Here is a 16,330-nt window from a genome sequence, read left to right as displayed (position 1 = left end):
CACTTTCCCACCTTTAGAAAAAAGAACACCATTGCCCAGCAACTCCAAGCATTGAACATGGGCCAGTTACAGCACTGACTTGTCAGGTACTGTAATAACAGACCTGATGCCAATTTCTTTACTAGAAAATGAGGCTCACTCCTCTGTGTTGAAGGACCAATAGCAACATTTGTGAGTCCATGAGGCTAAATTAGAGTTGAACAAAAGTAACTAGGTATTTCTCATTATGTGTTTTGGAAGTTCATTACACTTATTATGATGTGATGTGGTGTGTGTGTGTGTGTTTGTGTGTGTATGCAGTATATGTGGAGTTCAGAGGATATCTTTTTTTTTTGTTTTTCCAGACAGGGTTTCTCTGTGTAGCTTTGCTCCTTTCCTGGAACTCACTCCGTAGCTCAGGCTGGCCTAGAACTCATGGAGATCCGCCTGGCTCTGCCTCACGAGTGCTGGGATTAAAGGCATGCGCCACCACTGCCTGGCTTCGGAGGATACCTTTAAGGGGAGTTCTTCTGCTCCTTCTACCATGAGGATCCGGGGTGCTTGGACACAGGACATCAGGCTAGGGATAAGTGTCTTCATTTCTCTCTGGCCCTTGCTATTTTCTTTTTCCTATGAGCTGCTAAGGACTGGGGAAGTTAACAGGGATGTACATGATTTCAGGGAAGGGCCATCTGTGCATGCATTAAGAGAAAACATGTATTATTGTGGGTAAGTGTGGGCGGTGCATATGCCCCATGCACATGTGGAGGTCAAGAAATAACTGCGGAGCTGGTACTCTCCTTCCACCTTTAAAAGGGTTTTAGGGTTGAACTCAGGTTGTCATGTTTGTTCAGTAAACACTTTAACACACTGAAACATCATGCAGCCCATGCATGTATGTTTTTATGTTATATTTAATCTGTACATGGGTGAATCCGGTGGACCAGATTAATCTAGGCCTGGGGCTAGGAAGCTGACAGTGTGCTTCAGTAGATCCTGAATCAGTAAATCTAACTGAGGTTTTATATATATATATATATATATATATATATATATATATATATATATATATATAATGTCTGTGTGCATTTTTCGGAATGTATGTATAGCAAATGATGCCGCCCCCACAGAGGCCAGAGGAGGTCTCTAGATCACGTGGGAAAGTGTTATACACTATTGCTGGCCACCAGGTGGGTACTGGGAATCTGGGTCCTCTGGAAGACCAGCCAGGCATGATAATAGTTAAAATATCTCTCCAGCTCTAAAGCAGGGTTTTTGTTTGCTTATGTTTTGGTTTGGTTTTGTTTTATACATGGCAGTGTCTGTAGTATGATTTCTTGCATTCAAACCCTTTAGCTCCAGCATTTTTGCCTCTCTTCTCTGTAGCTGGGCTCAGACCATGAGAGGCAGCAACCAGTCCAGCGTCTCCGAGTTCCTCCTCCTGGGACTCTCCAGGCAGCCCCAGCAGCAGCAGCTCCTCTTCCTGCTCTTCCTCATCATGTACCTGGCCACTGTCCTGGGAAATCTGCTCATCATCCTGGCCATCAGCACAGACTCCCGCCTGCACACGCCCATGTACTTCTTCCTCAGCAACCTGTCCTTTGTGGATGTCTGCTTCTCCTCCACCATTGTCCCCAAGGTGCTGGCCATTCACATACTTGGCAGTCAGGCCATATCCTTCTCTGGGTGTCTCACGCAGATTTATTTTCTCAGTGTGTTTGGTGTCATGGACAATTTCCTGCTAGCTGTGATGGCCTATGACCGGTATGTGGCCATATGCCACCCCTTACACTATACAACAAAGATGACCCATCAGCTCTGTGTCCTCATGGTGGCTGGATCGTGGGTGGTAGCCAGCTTGAATGCTCTGTTGCACACCCTGCTCGTGACTAGACTCTCATTTTGTGCAGACAACATCATCCCCCACTTTTTCTGTGAAGTGCCCCCCCCTCCTGAAACTCTCCTGCTCAGACACACACCTCAATGAGCTGATGATTCTCTATGTTGCAGGGCTGTTAATGATAGCTCCGTTTGTTTGCATCCTTGTGTCTTATGTACTTATTGCTTGTGCTATCCTGAGAGTCTCATCCACGAGGGGAAGATGGAAAGCCTTCTCCACCTGCAGCTCCCACCTGGCTGTGGTCGGCCTCTTCTATGGCACCATCATATCCCTGTATTTCAACCCCTCCTCCTCTCACTCAGCTGGGAGTGACATGGCAGCTGCCATGATGTACACAGTGGTGACCCCCATGCTGAACCCTTTCATCTACAGCCTGAGGAACAAGGACATGAAAGGAGCTTTAAGGAAAGTGATTACCATGAAATATTTATCTATTCAGAAATGTTAAAGGCTGTGAATATCACAGAGGGAACTAATATCCAAAAATCCTTTGTGTTTTTATCAATTATCTGAAACAGCACTTGTCTTTTGTAAGAAAAGATGTACTATCCATCCATCCTGGATACAAGACCCAGGTTACAATTCTTTAGGTAAAGGAATGATAAAAACTCTAACTAATGTCTTTATTCAGATTGTCTTGTCAATGCCTTGGCAAAATCCACCAAGAGCACATCTGTACTTTTCCTCTCACTGTAAGAGAGCACAGCTGTGGGGAAGGGGGAGGAGTCTCAATGGGACAGCGCTGGAAAGGGACTAATGATAAGCCAGAGCCTGTGTTGGGTGTGGTTGGAATTGGGAATTGATTTCTGTTCTGGATGGGATGTGCTTCCTGAGTTCTGTAGAAGACTGGGCTCTGCCTTGCCAAGCAGTGGCAGCCATGTGTGTTTTCCATTCCAGGGCAATGGGTGCAGTTGTTTTTGTTGGGAGTGGGTGATCCTTGTGCTTGTGTTAAGATGTGGTCACAGCATGGTCTTTTGTGTCTTGTGCTATCAATGTATCAGAGGCTGTATTCTGTGGGATGTCCTGTATGTCCTGTGGGAGCCCGTTCTTGGGTTCCTCGTGGCTTTACCCAGCAGGTACGCATAGAGGATTATTAGAACCACAGGCCCGAGTGCAGGTGTCTGAGATGGTCTGCCCTTGGCTGTGCTGCGGGATGGTCTGTATGTCAAGTTGCTCTGATTGGTCAATAAATAAAATATTGATTGGCCCATGGCTAGGCAGGAAGTTTAGGCGGGACTAACAGAGAGGAGAAAAAAAGAACAGGAAGGCAGGAGGAGTCACTGCCAGCTGCCACTCTGACAAGCAGCATGAAATGATGCCAGTAAGCCATGAGCCTCGTGGCAGGGTATAGATTTGTGGAAATGAATTAATTTAAGCTATAAGAACAGTTAGCAAGAAGCCTGCCACGGCCATACAGTTTGTAAGCAATATAAGTCTCTATGTTTACTTGGTTGGGTCTGAGTGGTTGTGGGACTGGTGGGTGACAAAGATTTGTCCTGACCATGGGCAAGGTAGGAAAACTCTAGCTACAGCTGTATTTGCTGCTGATGGTCCATGTAATTCTCTTTGTCCCTTAGCAGAGCACTAGGATCTGGTTGGGAGTGTCAGGCCACCTCTGGGACAGCACAGCTGTTCATTCTCTCTCACAGCAGAGACCTTGCCTGAGCCCACATCAGGGGAAGATCTGACGAGGTGGGTTGAGAAGTTAGGGTTCATCTGGAGCACCAGGAACCCCCAATTCTGCATCCCCTGGGGCTTCCTGTGTTATTCTTTAATCCGGGCTTATGTAGCATACAACATGGGGCAGGAAATAGGTCAATCAATAAAAATGAGCTGTGCCTGCTACAACCCAGTGTCCAGATGGCTCAGTCGATTCCGCCTTCTCTCCTTCCTCTGCTCCGTTTGTCAGTGTTGCTCGGTTTGCTCGGAGCCACTTTTTGTTTGTTTGTTTGTTTTTTTACGACCGAGTCTCTCTGTGTAGCCTGGGTGTCCTGGAACTTTCACTTAGTTAAACATTTATATCTTAGCTTTCAGCTTTCATCACATCACAAAACTTATTTGCTTGAGGCCTATAATTTGGTTTTGTTAATCTTGTGTATTTTTATTCTTAAGATTTTGATTTTTCAATTGTAATCAATATTTTAATTCATTTAGTTTTTATCTTTTTAGTTCTTTGAATAATTTGGAACAATGTGTTCTGTACCAGACCACCGGTTTCCTCTCAGATTCACACACCCCCTCACTCACCCAACTTTGTGTGCTCTCGTCCCCCTTTTAATACCCACCAGTTAGTCTGGGCTGCCCAGACCCTCCTGGATGGGTGGCCTTCCCTGGAGCATGGTTGAGTTAAAGAGGCTACACTCTAAACAAAACTGACTCCTCCCTTCCTAGTGGCTAACACTGGCCAGCAGCCCTCCAGCTGGGGGTGAGACTCCGCCCACTTCCTCTGCCGCATATGTGTGGCCTCAGCTTGTAAAAGTCATGCATGTTGTCACAGCCACTGTGAGCTTGTGTGCACCTTCCACACTGTGCCTGGAAGACACTGTTTCCTTGTGGTCATGCATCACCTCTAGTTTTCTTGTGTTCTTGGAGACAGGGTTTCTCTGTGAAGCCCTGGCTGTCCTGGAACTTGCTCTGTAGTCCAAGATGGCCTCAAGTCACAGAGAACCATCTGCCTTTGCCTTTCAAGAACTGGGATGATAGGCATGTGCCACCACTGACCTGCCTACCTCTAGTTCTTACACTCCTCCTCCACCTCTTCCTTTTTCTTTTGGGTGTCTCTTGTTGGTTAAAGTTGATAGGACTTCTGAGATGTATAGATTATTGTTTTTGAACTAAATTGAGATCTGGGCCATTGTTTCTCAACATTTCCCACACTCCTTCCTCTCCCTTCCCTCAGAAGTCCTGTCATGTGTCTAACAGCACGGCCTCTCTTTCCCGCTGTCCATTTTTGTTTGTTCTTTCTTCTGCTCTGCTCTTCACTGTACACTACCTCTATCACTCTCTTCAAGCTTGCCCACTCTGTCTTCTTCCAGTTCAGATGTGCTGAGGCCCACTGACAACTGTTTATTCCAATGAGATCTTCCCCACTCCCGAGTTTCCACTGGGTCCCTTGTTTTTCTCCCATTCCCTAGGCCTCTATTCTCTGTTTGATGTGGCACTGTTGTCAAACTTTCACTTAGTTCTATTTTTACACTTATTTGCTTGTGTGTCTACTGTGCATGTTTTCTGGCATGGGAGCGTGTATTCTAAAGCTTACCGATGTGGGGCAGAGGACAACTTGCTGGCTCTCTCTTTCCATGTTGAAGTCAGAGGATGACAAGCAGGTCCTCAGACTTAGCAGCAATTGACATTGTCATTGGGTCTGTCTTCCCAGCCATCATTTTCTTCTTTAATCTTTCTACCCATCCCATCGGTTAATATTTTTGCAATGGCTACTTTGAAGTATTCTTGTTAAGGATAGCTTCTGCTCTCTCTCGCAGGAAGTGGCCATTGTTTGCTGTTCTGCTGTATGGGTTATAATTTCCTGTTTCTTTGCATGCATTCACTTTTTTGTTGTTGTTTGAAGTGGCCACATTTGAAATTTCTGGACCACTCCCAGCTGCTCTTGTATGTTTCTTGTTATTTGCTTGTTTAGTTATTTATTGTTGGCTGTGGTATGTTATGAGGTCCAACTCCACCTACAACTGGTGTCCCCCTCACCCTGTCCATGCACAGCACACACACATGCATGAACAGGTCTGCTCACCTTCCCCAGTAATCCAGTCACATAGTAATTCCTGCAGAGGAATGGTTTCTTAGTTTGTTGCTGGGTGTGTTCAGACACTGATAAGGACAGCTCCTCGCTGCTCTTGTCTGTTTCTGTTTCTTTCTGTCTGTCTGTCTGTCTGTCTCTGTCTCTGTCTCTCTCTCTCTGTCTCTCTTTCTCTCTCTTTCTCTTGTCTGTTTTGATGGGTTTTGGTGTACAGCCCAGGTAGGACTTGAGCTCCAGCTCCTGCCTCAAACTGTTCAGTGCTGGGTAACAGTCCTGCACCACCTATTGACAGTTCTTCATTGTGTCTCAGGGATCGAAGCTGCCTTTCGGGGCATCTTCATCTGTTCTGGGAGTTTCAATTCTTTTTAAGTTCACTATTTTATTGAGTGAAAGCATTGACATACATTTTTTATTGATTTTATTTTATGTGTATGGGTGTTGGGCCTGCATGTTTGTGACTGGTCCCCAAAGATGACAGAACAGGGCATTGGATGCCCTGGATCTGAAGTTACAGAAGTCTGTGAGGGCTGAGATGTGTGTGTGTGCTGGGATTCAAACCCAGATCCTCTTGAAGAGCAGCCAGTAATCTTAATCAATGAGCCATTTTCTCCAACCCCTAAAACTTCAGAGTTTTAACTAAAACCTTTGATGTGGAAAATTTCAAACATGTAAAAGAAAGATGAGTGAACCCACACATGTGCAAATCACTCATGTGCAAGAATAATTGACTCTCAGTCAACACAATTTTAAATCATAGCCTGGGAAGAATCAGCTTCTAGTCTGTAGGCAGGGCTCAAAGGGAAAGTCCAGTGTCTAAAGCAAAGACTTTTTTACCTGAGGATTTTTAGGGAAGGAAAGAACTCATACATAGTCTCTTTTGGTTTCTCTTTTTATTCTCTCATGTTGGCTGTGAATCTCTTTGTTCTTCACAGCTGTATATACCCAACAGAGTCTTTCATGTTGAATATTAGGAGTTATATTTGAAGGTCCCATTCAATTTCTTAAGTAAATGATTAAAAGCAGAGTCATCCAGACAACTCACATGCAATAAATCTCAACTCCCAAGCTGGTGGGCTGTTAACTCTCAGCTGCAAAGGAAGAACCCGTCATTCTGCTTTTGATCTAGAGAGATAGAAATTGAGACTTGTAGCTCCTTCTCGGGGCTATGAAGTCAGATCATTCTCAGCCGCCCTGGTCAGCTGGGAAATCTAACCCCTGCTGGTGGTGTAGCTGAAGGAAAGCCGAATTTGTCTCTAACCTCAGTTAATTGCTCCCTGTCACCCGCACAATTTCATAACCCAACATAAAAAAACAGTTGGCTGAACTCTGAGTCTTCAGGTTACAGACCCATATTCTAAGACTGAGGTTACGCATTTGTGCAGAGAGTTAAACACTGACCTAGGTTATCTTGTCCTAGGTTATCAGCCAGACCTAGCAGTAGAGACTGGCACAGCCATTAGGTTGCTTTGAGCCTTTGACCTTGGTCCAAAAAATCAGATAGCTGGATATTATGTCCTTGTGAACTGGACTGCTTTTCCTGGAAATAGTTTATCTTAAAAACCATCAGCAAGGCACTTGGTCTAATCTAAAGCTACTTTGAAGCTTTATATTTCATAATAGTGTACAACTGTCTTAGCAGCTGGGGACATTGAACTATTTTTCTATGTAAACATGAGCTGTGATCTAAAACAGTTTCCAGTGAATTTATAATCCCTGACTTAAGCTAATATTATTGATGTCAAATGGACAGTACAGCTTAGGAGGAGTCATCTTTTAGACAATCTACAGATAGAGATCACCAATAGATTGGAAAATCATACTACAATACAGGCAGTGGGGGACTCCCTACACCATATACATTACATCAGATGCCTGAGAAAGCATGTGGCAGAAACAATATGAAGGCAGGGCATAAGTGAAAGACATTCTCTGGAGTCTGTATTCTTGAAGGAGACATTCTCATCAGAGCGTCTTTCTCCTGGTGGGCTCACACCTGAACTTCTGTTGCCACCGGCTAATGCTCTGACCAGGCCACTGGCAGTTTTTCTCTTTCCCTCCTGTTCTTGTTCATTTGTGTTATGAATGTGATTATTTTTTGTGACTGGGTCTTGCTGCATAGCCATGTCACAAATCCTTTATCATTTTCATTTCCTTCCTTCCTTCCTTCCTTTTTTCCTTCCTTCCTCCCTCCCTCCCTCCCTTCCTTTCTTCTGTCCTTTCTTCTTTTCCTTTGGTCTGCCTTTGTTTTTGAGACAGGGGCCAACTATGCAGCTCAGGGAGGTCTGGGACTCTTAACTCTCTGTCCTCAGCCTCCACAGTCCTGTTATTACATGTGTGAGCCACCATGCCCAACCTATCATGTTCATGAACATCTCTTCCTGTAATAATTAGACCAGCACCATTTGGCTTTCAGCACATCCACTGAGGACTGCTGGTGAAGGCAGCGTCTCTCTGGTCCTCAGGAAATACCCGATTCCTGAGCTGGACAGCAGCAGGGCTTTCTCCAGCTCACCCCAGCTCCTCGCTGCATCTTTCCATCTTTGCTCTCACCTACAGCCTCTTGTTTACTCATCTGCGAGTCAGACAGGAGAAAGTTTCCAGCTTCTGGATTTACAGGGACAGGACAAATTACAGTGAAGGGTGGCCTAGGAGTTTCTAATTCCCCAGTCTCATTTCTGAGATCAGTTATGATCCTCCTTGGGAGGGAGGTGTTAGAGTATAAATGGGGATCTTGAAGACATACTCCTGGTGTCTAGATTAGGCAGCATTTGCAAAATGGAGATCCATGGTGAGCTAGGAGCTTCCCGAGAAGTCTACTGTGGAGTTCCTAGGCCCAGCAGGCTTGTCCTCCTCCATCTTTCTCCTCTCTTAGGGTTCTTCAACCTGCCACTCTAGAACTTCCAGCTCTCCTTGTCTTCAAAGGGGACACAAGCCCTAGCAGTAAATAACCAGATATCTGCGGAAAGGAAAGTTTAACTGAGAAAATGTTGCAATAGTCTCTGTTTCTGTACTTCAGAAAAATCTGAATAGCCGACTTTAACCAAAACCTTAAACAAGTTAAAACGATGAAATCTGAGGTCTCAGGGAGTTTTCTCTGGGAATTGTTGCTACTCAATTTTTGTTTCTTTCTTGTGATTAAAAAAATTAGTTCTTAGTCTAGAGAGATGGCCCAGGGGTTTAGAGCACTGGCTACTCTTCCAGAAGACCAAACTTCAATTCCCAGAATCCACTTGGAAGCTCACATCTGTCTGTACTCCAGTTCCAGGTCTTCTGACACCCTCACACAGACACACATGCAGGCAAAACAAGCACCAACGAACATAAAATAAACAGAAATTTAAAAACTAGTTCTTTAGAAGTTTGTACAGTGATGTTTCAATTATGTTCAGCACTTTCCCACCTGCTCCCATACCCACACTCCCTCCTACCCAACATAGTTAGTTGTTGTTGTTCTTTCCCTCGTTCCCATCTGGTTCAGTTTATGCTGCTCATGTATTCTTGGGTGTGTGGCTGTCCACTTGAACGTGACTGACTCACCCTTTCTTTCCCAGAAGCTATTAATTACCAATAACCTCCTAACCAGGGGGAGACTTCATGCACTATCGCCTCTTCATGCTGGAATTGAGTCTGGCTAAAACAAATACCCAGAACTGATCTGGATGTGGTGAGAAGCAACCTCGTGTCCTACTAAAAAATAATTTAAAGGGCTGGTTGTGGTGGTACACGCTTATAATGTCAATACTCAGGGAGGCCGAGGAGGGTAAAAGAAAAAAAAAGAGGTTGGAGTCACCCTGGGCTACATACCAAGATTCCTCAAAACAACAGCACCAAAACTAGCTGGAAGGAATTCTCCTGTGGGTCAGAACACACACCAACCACCTCAGAAACTATTCCTTTAACGAGGTTATGCAATTATTGGATTCTATAGTGTCATTTATGTCCATTGATTTCTGTCAGTCACGATGGTGCAAAGTACAAGAGTTTTACAAGTCATTTAGTCAACAAAACGGAAGAGAGTTCTAACAATACCAAGGTCCTCCAAAACTGTCCTTCACCAGGTGCATCAGCAGGGGACTCACAGTGTTGGAGGTGTGGATAGACATCACCATAAAACACAAAAAGAGGTAGAGTGTAAATTGGGGTGTTAAAGAGAGACTCTTGAGGGTGCAGAGATTAGGGGACCATTTCTACAATGGTGATCCTTTGTGAGCTGGAAGATATCCCAAAAGAGATCTACTCTTGGAGCATGGAGTTCCCCAGTCATGGCAGGATCTATGCTCCTCCACCTCTCTCCTTCATCTTTACATCAGATGTTTTAAGGGATCAAGCTTAGATATGTAAAGCCACTTTCTCATATCTGTGCTCCAAGCACATTCTATTGCAAATGTGCTACCAAAACCTACACAGGAAATGACTAAGTTATTAGGAAAAAAGGCAAAGGTCTCTCTGGCAGTGCTACAGTACCCCAAGGTTCTGTGTTAAGAAAATAAGAAACAACCCCTTCAAACCTGTGGGTCTCCATCATTAAGATGAAGAAGTTCTAAGAGAATCTTCCCTTAGTCTTGTCTCCACCCAGATCACCTTCTCTCCAGGGGCTGACCCAGGATTGAGATGGCAGGCTTTGACATCATCGCTGATCCCCAGGGATGAGGAAACAGGTGGGACAGTGACTTTCTGCTTCTCTCTAATGAGATGCTCAGGGAGTCCAGATCCAGTGGGACGGATGCTGCCATAAACACCCATCTGATTCTCACAAATCTCTGTTCTTACAAAGGGCCAGGACGGTGATCATTCACTCTTCCCTTGCTCAGAATCTTTTTAGGATTCTAAGATTTTCTAATCCTTAGAAACATCAAGGTGACAGACACATAGATTGAAACCACAGCATCTACTTGTCTGGGTATTTTAGAACAGTAGAGACCACAGTGTTTCTTTTATAAGGAGTAACATTCACTCTTCCTGCATCAAGGAGCAATAGCAAAAATCAGGAATATTCATGGAGAGTTTGAGAAAAATCAGCTGTTTTTCCCATTCTTTCTTTGATGCTAGGAAGTAGGAGAAGGACTTGGGATGTTAACAGGAGAACAAGATTGTGGGGAGTGTGTGTGTGGGGGGGGTATGTGCAAAAACTGTGATTATGTTTTATTCAGTCAAGCGAATGGGTGAAGCCAGTGGGACCAGAACCACTCTAGACTGAAACATGTAGACTGGGATGTGGGTAGGGCTATATCTTTAACATGCCCATCAATGAAGCATGATCTGCCACATCTAAATCCCCAGCTTCTACATTTCTCACCTCTGCCTCTGTTCTTTGTAGCTTGGCTCAGACCATGAGAGGCAGAAACCATTCCAGTGTCTCCGAGTTCCTCCTCCTGGGACTCTCCAGGCAGCCCCAGCAGCAGCAGCAGCTCCTCTTCCTGCTCTTCCTCATCATGTACCTGGCCACTGTCCTGGGAAACCTGCTCATCATCCTGGCCATCGGCACAGACTCCCGCCTGCACACCCCCATGTACTTCTTCCTCAGCAACCTGTCCTTTGTGGATGTCTGCTTCTCCTCCACTACTGTCCCCAAGGTGCTGGCCATTCATGTACTCAGGAACCAGGCCATTTCCTTCTCTGGGTGTCTCACACAGCTGTACTTTCTTTGTGTGTTTGCTAACATGGACGATTTCCTGCTGGCTGTGATGGCCTATGACCGGTATGTGGCCATATGCCACCCCTTACACTACACAACAAAGATGACCCATCAGCTCTGTGCCCTCCTTGTGGTCGGGTCATGGGTAGTATCCAGCATGAATGCTCTGTTGCACACCCTGCTCATGGCTAGACTCTCATTCTGTGCAGACAACATCATCCCCCACTTCTTCTGTGAAGTGACCCCCCTCCTGAAACTCTCCTGCTCAGACACACACCTCAATGAGCTGATGATTCTCTATGTTGCAGGGCTGTTAATGATAGCTCCGTTTGTTTGCATCCTTGTGTCTTATGTCCTTATTGCTTGTGCTATCCTGAGAGTCTCATCCACGAGGGGAAGATGGAAAGCCTTCTCCACCTGCAGCTCCCACCTGGCTGTGGTCGGCCTCTTCTATGGCACCATCATATCCCTGTATTTCAACCCCTCCTCCTCTCACTCAGCTGGGAGTGACATGGCAGCTGCCATGATGTACACAGTGGTGACCCCCATGCTGAACCCTTTCATCTACAGCCTGAGGAACAAGGACATGAAAGGAGCTTTAAGGAAAGTGATTACCATGAAATATTTATCTGCTCAATAATGTTGAAAGTGACAAATATCATGGAGGGAACTAATGTCCAAGAATTCTTTGTGGTTCTATCAATTATCTGAACCTTCACTTACCTTTTGTAAGGAAAACATGTACTGGAAGCTTTAGAGATGACCCACATTTAGGAGCCCTGGCCATTCTTACAGAGGACCTGGATTTGATTTCCAGCAGCCACAAAGTGGCTCACAACTATTTGCAACTACAGTTCTCTGGGATTTGAACCCTCCTCCAGATGGCACCAGGCCTGCTAATGGTGCACAGAAATCCCTGTCGACAAACCACCCATACACGTTAAAAATGCTCTAAAGAAAAGAACCTGTTCTGGAGAGTAAAACCTAGGACACAATTCCTTTAGGTAAAGGAATGATAAAAATTCTAACTAATGTCTTTATTCAGATTGTCTTGTCAATGCCTTGGCGAAATCCACTGTGAACACATCTGTACTTTTCCTCTCACTGTAAGAGATCACAGCCGTGGGAAATGGGGAGGAGTCTCAATGGGACAGCGCTGGAAAGGGACTAATGATAAGCCAGAGCCTGTGTTGGGTGTAGTTGGAATTGGGAATTGGTTTCTGTTCTGGATGGGATGTGCTTCCTGAGTCAGGTAGTCAGGTAGAGGACTGGGCTCTGCCTGGCCAAGCAGTGGCAGCCGCGTGTGTTTTCCATTCCAGGGCAATGGATGCAGTTGTTTTTGTTGGGAGTGGGTGATCCTTACACTTGTGTTAAGATGTGGTCACAGCATGGTCTTTTGTGTCTTGTGCTATCAATGTATCAGAGGCTGTCTTTGCTGCTGATGGTCCATGTAATTCTCTTTGTCCCTTAGCAGAGTGCCAGGACCCAGATGGGAGTGTCAGGCCACCTCTGGGACAGTACAGCTGTTCATTCTCTCTCACAGCAGAGACCTTGCCTGAGCCCACATCAGGGGAAGATCTGACGAGGTGGGTTGAGAAGTTAGGGTTCATTTGGAGCACCAGGAACCCCCAATTCTGCATCCCATGGGGCCTCTTGTGTTATTCTTTAATTCGGGCTTTTGTAGCATACAACATGGGGCAGGAAATAGGTCAATCAATAAAAATGAGCTGTGCCTGCTACAACCCAGTGTCCAGACGGCTCAGTCGACTCCGCCTTCTCTCCTTCCTCTGTTCCTTTTGTCAGTGTTGCTCGCGTTTGCTCGGAGCCACTTTTTTTTTTTTTTTTTTTTTAAGACCAAGTTTCTCTGTGTAGCCTGAGTGTCCTGGAACTTTCACTAGTTAAACATTTATATCTTAGCTTTCAGCTTTCATCACATCACAGAACTTTTAAAAACAATGTCTACTTTTTCATTTTCACAGATCTTTCACATTTGTATTTAATGGTAGTTATTTTTCTCAGTTAAATGCCAAAATTATATTATGCTTTGAAATTTGTTTTGAAAATGAGTCCAAAGTTAAAAAGTTGGGAAACAATTCATGTTTTCTTGATCACACCTAAAATCACAGCACCCATGAGGCTGAGGCAGGAGGATGGGGAGTTTCAGATTATCTGGACATGTGCCTGCCCCACATACAGTCTGAGACCCCAAGTTGTAAGAACAAAAGCAAACTCTGTCACCATAGTGGCAGTCAGGCTTCGGACCCCTATGGAGGGTTCCAAGGACTGTGTGCTCATTTTAGTTTCTCTGTTCATTTCACACACTACAAAGGCCAGCTGAAAATGTTGGTCCTTTTGTTAAGTCCTATGCGCACATGCATGTGTGTGTGTGTGTGTGTGTGTGTGTGTGTGTGTGTGTGTGTTTAAATTTTTATTAATTAGTTAATTAATACCTGTATGGGTGTTTTGCTTGCATGTACATCTGTGTACCATGTGCATGCCTTGTGCCCACAACAACCAGGAGAGGGGGTTGGGTGGAGTAACAGCTGGTTTTGATCTGCCATGTGTTGGGGAGACACCTGGATGTTAATATATCCAATGGGAAGATCACAGAGTTGATGAGGCAAGAAGGGAAGGATTCATTTGGAGCTACAGAAAACATAATTCTACTTGTTTGAGTTCATGCTTTTATCATCTCACAAACTTTGTGTAGCATACAACATTAAAGCAGGAAAATAGTTGATTGAAAGGGAAATATTTTCTACATTCCAATATCCAGACATGTCAGTCAACTGCATTATTTCTCCTGCTCTTGTCATATTTATGTAAATGGGCTCAGATATTTTTTCTCAAATACTAGTCTACATCCAAGTTTTCAACTGTTATTTTATGAGAGGTTTCTAAATTACTGAATGTCTCTATAATTTTATTTTTACTTATTTTATGTATTTTTTACTCTAGTAATTTTATTTTTCCTTTAAAACATAAAAAACTTAGAGTATGCTTTGAAATTTATTTTGAAAATGACTAATATTTTTGACATGGTATCACAGGTCTATAATGCCAGTACCAGGAGGCCTGAGACAGGAGGATCACAATTCAGGGCCACCTTAGGCTATTCTGTGGGTTCCAGATCATCCTAAGCTACTCTGTGAAATCCTGTCTCATAAAACAAAACAGATGAAAATGAATCTGGAACTATGGAATTTTCTCTTCATCTTTTACTTTCAGCACTTTTTATATGACACCTGACTCTGTTTTCGTGCATGCTAGCGCAGTAATGATCCTCAGGGGAGAAGAAGGTAGTTCAGTTCAACATGACTCAGTGGACAGTGCTCGTTCAAGCTCCCGGACTCTTGACACCGAGTAGTTTATTTTAGGCACATTTAAGCACAGCACAATTGGGTAAAACCTTTCCTGGGGATAATTAACTCAATTCCACGTGCACAACAAAGCTTAAGACTTGACTACATCGAAACTCACTGTAAAGTACTAGTGAGGTCTTCCATAAAGATGTCCATAGGTTAACCGAGGACACAGGCTCAAGGTGACCAGGCTCACGATAGGGGCCTGGGGGAGTACAGTGCTGTCACTGACTGAGACAAGTTCAAGATAAGGGCCTGGGGAAGCCAGTGTGGCCTGGCCTCGGATAGCTAAGAGTTACCAGGCTATTAACCATGTCTGCTCCTAGCTTCCTGGGTGGAAAAAAGTTACACCTGTCTCCCTTAGTAGAGACAGCCCTGTGTGTTTAACATTCCTGGCTCCCTAGTGCTTATCTCTGAGCACAAGGACCTCCTCCACTATCTTAAAAGAGACTAGTTTCTGAGGTCATTGTTAGTATGTGGGAAACCTCTCCCAGATGATTTTTGTTGTTGTTGTTTTGTTTGAGGAGTTATGTAGGCCAGGCTGACCTTGTCCTCTGGGTCATCCTTCCTCACTCTCCCTGAGGAGACTTAGACATATACGGCAGGTATTGTTCCACTCCAGTCAGCCCCTTCAATTGTTTTTGAGCGGGTCATGATGCAATCTTTCACTACATCCTCTGCAGTTCTGGTATTTTTATTTTCCTTAAACTTTACTAATCACTGAATAAAACTGTACGTGTGTGTGTGTGTGTGTGTGTGTGTGTGTGTGTGTGTGTGTGTGTACACACATATGTGTGCACAAGCATGTAGAAGTCAGAGGATGATGTCAGGTGTCTTCTGCAATCCCTCTCCACGTTCTATATTGAGGCAGGCTCTCTCTCTGACCACAGAGCTGGCTGAGTCAGCCAATTTACCGAGCCGGCTTCCCTGGGGGATCTCATAGCTGCCTCTTGGACTAGATCACAGGCTGGCCACACACTCATTTGGTTTAGATGTGGGTGCTGGGAATCTGGACTGTAGAGAAAGCACTTTACCTACTGAGCCATCTTCCAAGCTTACAAAAGTCATGGTTTCTGTGTATTGAGACAGGGTCTCACTGTGCAGTCTAACTGGCTTCAAATGCACAGGAATCCACTTGCTTCTGTTTCAGGTGCTGGGATTAAAGGCATGTGCCACCATGGCCAGCAAAAGTGCTGATATTTAACTAACATCTTTATTGTAGAGAATTTCAAACATACGTAAGAGCAGATAGCATAGATGTTCAAAGCACATAGATACAAGAATTAACTAAGAGACAACAACCTTTCATCGATGCCCTTAAACTCTGCTCTTCTATTTTATCTTATTGTATTTGTGTGTGAGAGAGACATGCCTATGTAGCCCAGACTACATAGTGATTATCATTTTCTTTATTTTTTATTTTATTTTTTAATTTGTTTTTTTAGTTTTATTTATTTAATTTTTTTTGAATTTATTTTTTAATTACACTCATGATATTCATTAATTACACTCATGAAATTAATTACACTTGTGGTATTCATTGATTGCATTCACAGTATTTATTCAATAACTATATTTATGATATTCATTAGTTACATTATTGTATTGATTTATTACATTCATGATATTATGTCCTGATACTACTGTCCATTTGTGGGGCTTTTCCATCACACAAAACAGAGATTCTGTACTTAGAAAAT

At 44.1% G+C, this 16,330-nt stretch overlaps 1 protein-coding gene and 1 pseudogene across 3 annotated transcripts; both read left to right on the top strand.

Annotated features, from left to right (window-relative positions):
- The first annotated feature begins 1,378 nt into the window (after positions 1-1,378).
- On the top strand, positions 1,379-2,327 carry LOC114710645 (annotated as a pseudogene).
- A 6,470-nt stretch (positions 2,328-8,797) lies between these two features.
- Positions 8,798-11,908, top strand: LOC114710622 (olfactory receptor 1361-like). 3 transcript variants are annotated; one of them, XM_028894817.1, is made up of 2 exons: positions 8,798-8,808; positions 10,975-11,908. In XM_028894817.1, exons 1-2 carry the CDS (start codon positions 8,798-8,800, stop codon positions 11,906-11,908), a joined length of 945 nt encoding a protein of 314 aa, XP_028750650.1. The 3 variants fall into 3 exon arrangements, with proteins under 3 accessions (XP_028750650.1, XP_028750652.1, XP_028750649.1); XM_028894819.1 differs by lacking the exon at positions 8,798-8,808 and adding an exon at positions 10,326-10,336; XM_028894816.1 differs by lacking the exon at positions 8,798-8,808 and having other exon boundaries at positions 10,964-11,908.
- The last annotated feature ends 4,422 nt before the right edge of the window (positions 11,909-16,330 follow it).

This window comes from Peromyscus leucopus, chromosome 8b (assembly GCF_004664715.2).
Source record: "Peromyscus leucopus breed LL Stock chromosome 8b, UCI_PerLeu_2.1, whole genome shotgun sequence".
Taxonomy (NCBI): domain Eukaryota; kingdom Metazoa; phylum Chordata; class Mammalia; order Rodentia; family Cricetidae; genus Peromyscus; species Peromyscus leucopus.
This window is presented reverse-complemented; position numbering and strand designations above follow the sequence as displayed.